At 37.7% G+C, this 5,000-nt stretch overlaps 1 protein-coding gene across 1 annotated transcript in view; it reads left to right on the top strand.

Annotated features, from left to right (window-relative positions):
- Positions 1-5,000, top strand: part of LOC138026716 (centromere-associated protein E-like) — an 88,844-nt gene that overhangs the window by 3,110 nt on the left and 80,734 nt on the right. Inside the window, exons 3-6 of the mRNA XM_068874166.1 lie at positions 856-945; positions 1,661-1,779; positions 1,918-1,971; positions 3,806-3,865. Of these exons, the coding sequence (XP_068730267.1) occupies positions 856-945; positions 1,661-1,779; positions 1,918-1,971; positions 3,806-3,865 (323 nt within the window). The remainder of the gene's footprint in view (positions 1-855; positions 946-1,660; positions 1,780-1,917; positions 1,972-3,805; positions 3,866-5,000) is intronic.

Genomic DNA, 5,000 nt, shown 5'->3' with positions numbered 1-5,000 from the left:
TAAGAGACAAGAGAGCAATAACTTGGTGCTTTCATAAGCAGGGGTTCAGGGATGGCACAGTGTACGTGGTGAGAGCACTCGCCTCCCACCAATGTGGCCCGGGTTCGATTCCCAGACTCGGCATCACATGTGGGTTGAGTTTGTTGATTCTCTACTCTGCACCAACAGGTTTTCTCCAGGTACTCCAGTTTCCCTTCTCCTCAAAAACCAAAATTTGATTTGATTTGCGTTAACTTGTTAATTTCAATTTAAAGTATCCCCCATTAGGGCTCTATGGCCCTAGAAGATAAATAAAGTTCCTTTCCTCTCCTTTTGTACCAACAGCCTGCAAACTTGTTGACTTCTTAGCTACTTTTTCCCCCTTAAATTATTGAAGCAATTAAAGAAAATTTCTTTCAAACCTTCTTTATACAGTGGGTTACTGTACTCAAACTAGCTGCCTTCAAATTTTATTGATACCCCTGGTAACCTAAAGCTACAGTAACCATTTTAAAATCATTAGTAGCTGTACAAGTAGCCATACTAGTACTATAAAATCATTTGCAGCTGTTGATACAGTTATGAAAAATAAATGAAAGCAGTGGGCATGTGGGCATTGGGGTTAGGATAGCCTAGTAGTAGTCCCTCTTTTGGTGCTTAGTTAACCGAGACAGGCACACACAAGGGAAAATGGCTGCAAACTTCTCGGATTTCTTGCGACCATTTTTTTCTTGTACCTGCCTTCTCCTCGCGCTTGACTAACAGAAACTAAGTGGCAAAAGAGGAATCCAATTGCTCATAGCCTAGGGTTAGGCCTCTGCTAGGTTAACCCTTACACTCCATGTCTTTCCAAAATCCTGCAATTTTGCCTTTTAGATCAAATATTTGATGTTTCAAGTACTACACAAGATGTTTATGATGAATTTGGCCAACCAATAGTTTTGTCAGCTATGGATGGATTTAATGGTAACAACTTTTTCCTGTGCCTTGGAATGTTATAATTTTCTGTGTAGTGAATTCTTATTTAAAGCATTATTGGAGCTTGATGACTTGGCAAAGCATCTCAAGAAACTCATGCAATGAACTGGACTTAATTATTATAAATGTACATGCGTTTGACTCTCATTGTTGGTCAGTCGTACTCCTGTTGTCATAAGCAAGCAATTTGTTTCCAGTTTTACAACTTCAGCAATGTACATGTAAGAACTTAGTGTTGTCTGGACTTTTTCTTAGGGGGAGCGTGCGATTGACCATATTCCGGAATAGGAATACATGGAATAGAAGTTAGAAATCCTTCTTTTTGTGGAGATTCACATTAGTATTGTCAAACAACTGCTAAAATGCTATTTTAACCCATTGACTCCCAGAGGTTCCCCATAGATGAGTAAATCGTCTGGCGTTAGACAGTGTAAAATACTACCGGTAAGTCTGGCGGGTTTCGGCCAGTTTGGACGTTAAAGGGTTAAACTTAACTAAATGTCTTTATTATCCTTGTTGCTTCAAAACGCCACACATAGAGTTTTAAATCATCACTCCACATATTCTTATTCCAGAATAGGGTCAATCAAACGCACCCTTAGTGTTATGTCCTTATGGCATTTACCTATTAAATACACTGTTTATGTATATTTACAGCTTCCTTGTCCAGATAGCTAACCTTGTATAATGCTCCTTTTTGCAGGAACTCTATTTGCATATGGGCAGACTTCTTCTGGCAAAACCTACACCATGATGGGTGACCAGCGCAATGAGGGGGTTATTCCTAAGGCAGTTGGCGAGATATATGACTACATTGAAAAAGTACATGTTGATGCATGCAATCAAGCACACACAGCAGAAAGTTTACTGATCAACAGAATCTTTTTTTTTTTACCAATGATTCAAAAATACTGAAAGCAAATCAGTTTTATGGTAAACAACTTTTTTCTCTCTCTGTAGCATCCCTCTAGAGAGTTTCTAATCAGAGTTTCATACATGGAAATCTATAATGAGGTAAGATGCTTTGGTCTGACAATGATGCTTACTCCCTCTGGTCACAAATTATTTCATTTTACATTACTACTGCAGTGGCCATGTGCATCCTCTACTTGCACAAATCCCATAATACACCTCTTTAACCCCCCAAAATCAAGAAGGGGCCTATGAAATGGAATTGGTTGGGGGGGGGGGGGTAAAATGAGCTGCACTTTTTCCATGCCTTCCTCCTGTGAAGTAAGTTCATTCACCAACCAAAAAGATTAGCAAAGAAAAAAACCTAGGCGCCAACTGGCCCCTAAGTTTTCATATTTGGTTGCCAGCTCAAATAATCAGAAAATCAGAGAGCGTAAAGCAGCCTTGACAGCCAGAGATGGGTAAAAATAGTTGCAAATTTTAAATGCTGGATAATTTGACTTGAAAATAAATAATTGGGACAAAAAGTTAAAGTAATTCATATCTGAGTCCATCAATCAACAGCTGTATACCACATCACGTGAATGCGTTTGGATACCCAATGAAAAACTAGATGAACAAAATTCTAGAAAAATATCATGTGACATGAATAATTAATTCTAACTAAAAAAAACCTCTCACACAAACAACAAACATTTGAACGCTTTAAGCCGCAAACAATACTGTAAAGTGTCCGAGAGGGACATCGTCCACCCGACTTTATTTTCAACCGCCTTGGATAGCTAGTAGTTTAAACTTTTGGCATTCATGTTTTCAATGTTTTCAGTCAACTCTTGCACATCCAAACCAATGTCTTCACCTTTGAACACTCCGCCTGGCTCAATGGAGTAAAACTTGTTTGCTCTTCGGCCTTGCCATTCTCAAAAAATCTGTATCGCCCATTTGTTCTTGTAAACTGTAGATTTCGGAAAAGAATTGATAATAATAATAATAATAATAATAATAGTAATAGATGCGTTTTCCTTGTCAGAAGTTTTGAGAATCCGAAACCTTGAACTTGACTCATCCATCTCACACACTAAACTGAATATGATAAACTGTAATAAGTTGGCTAACTCCCAAATGGAACATTCCAACGAAACCACTTTTATCACATTCTCTAGTAGCTATTCTCGAAACAATAAAAGCACTTGGCCTGCGGCCTCGTGCTTTCATCTGTTTCTCAGTGTTTGGAACCCCTGATGAAACACTCGCACTCGTTTTTGATATATTACTTCATACCGAGTAAACACGTGACGAGGCATACCGGTGTAAACGCTAGTATGCGGTCACTGCATTTTAGCTTGTTTACGTATTTTAAAGTTGTAAAGGCTTTTTCTTTATTCAAAATCTATTATGTACACTTTCCAAATAAAATTAAGAGTTTTTTGACAATCTTGGATGTCACTTCTGGAATGAAGTTAATGAAAGATGTAGATTTTTAAGGAATATGTTAACACCGTTTTCAAAGGCCACATGCATTCAAGTGTGAAGTGTAGTCCGCTATTGGACATTCATTGCTCTCATTCGATCAATCAAAAAATTAAACAATAATAATATAATAAAAATATCTTAGCAGCCAGGCGACTTAGTGTGAAAAGTTAGTCGCCAGTGAATAAAATCCGGTCGCCTTGGCAATCTCAGTGTTTGCTGCATCGAGCACTGAAGAGGGAAGTAAACAGTTTTTGTCATGGCCTTATCAAAATTAAAGATCACATCCAGCTTCCATGTTTTTAACTCTTTAATTTATGTGGCGCACACCTGCTAAGTGTGTAAAAAATAATTGTGTGACATTTGTTTATACATCCCATGCAAGCCTGGCGAGAGGATAGTGTCCTTCAGTCTATATAATTATGTAATATTTCACCTAACTGTAATTTTAAACCTTCATTTGCAGGACATCAGAGATCTGCTCAACCCTGCTAAAACCAATCTTAAAGTTCATGAAAATGCACAGGTATGGCATTACCTCTTTCAATACCTCTCAATAACTTTTTCAAACTACTGTAGCAGTGCATGTGTGTTTCATGATTGACTCCCACCATACTGTATAAGCCCCTGGCTTTGGTACTGTAGTTGTAAATAGGTGGCTACAAAATGTGCCATGAATGTACATGACACTTTTGTTGATTTATTTGATTAGAAGATCAAGATTAAGACCCCGTCTCCACGTATTCGGAAATTTTTGTATCCGGTTTGTTTCGTTTTTCGGATTCCAAAATATCTGTGCCCAAACGTAACGTATTCCAATCGTTTTCGCATCGTTTTCACTGTCCACACATATCCGGATACACTCTAGCCGTGACTGCTTTTGACAAAGATTTTGCGTTTTGAGCGCCATGTTGATTTATCTTACCCCGGAAAGCCTGGATCCAATGTTGTTACGTCAGCGTATTCGAAAATTTGTGGATACGGCGTATCCACACTATTCGAAAATTTTCGGATCTGGCTACCGTGTGGACGCAAGCCATATTTGGAAAAAGCATTGCGGATACAAAAATTTCCGGATACGCGTGGACGGTGCCTAATTCAAGAGAAGAAAACTTCCAAGAATTTCAGGATTTGTGAATCTAAAAGCAAGAATGCTGCATGATAGCTATAAATACTGGAGTTACATCATGCAGTGTTTGTCCTCATTACAGTATACAGTGTCTCTTCATTATAATCAAACAACCTTTTTTGAGATCACATGAACATGTACATCTAAATTTAATAAAATATGGTTGTACAGTAGTTTCCAAACCAAGCATCCTTGGTTTCTTTTGTTGATTTTAGTTGACAGTGTAGCTAAGTGATTCTTTTGGCTTTAAATTACTGAACTATAACTTTAAAATTTGTTCATAAAAAATAAAGTTGAAAAAAACAACCACAACAACAAGGAAACAATGGAAATCAAAACAATACGGAACATTGTAATACAAGAAAACCATTATTTTGTTACTTTAGCCCACTTATTCCCCTTTCAGCTTTCTATTCTGACCTGTGCCTGAATCTGCTTTGCGTTAGTGGAGTACTAATTTTGCTCGATAATATTTTGTTTGTTCGCGAATTTACTTTTAAGATTGGTCAGCCATATAATTCAGTTAAAGGTG

Source organism: Montipora capricornis, chromosome 12, assembly GCF_036669925.1.
Source record: "Montipora capricornis isolate CH-2021 chromosome 12, ASM3666992v2, whole genome shotgun sequence".
Taxonomy (NCBI): Eukaryota; Metazoa; Cnidaria; class Anthozoa; order Scleractinia; family Acroporidae; genus Montipora; species Montipora capricornis.
Note: the sequence above shows the minus strand (reverse complement) of the source record. Positions and strands in the feature narration are given on the sequence as shown.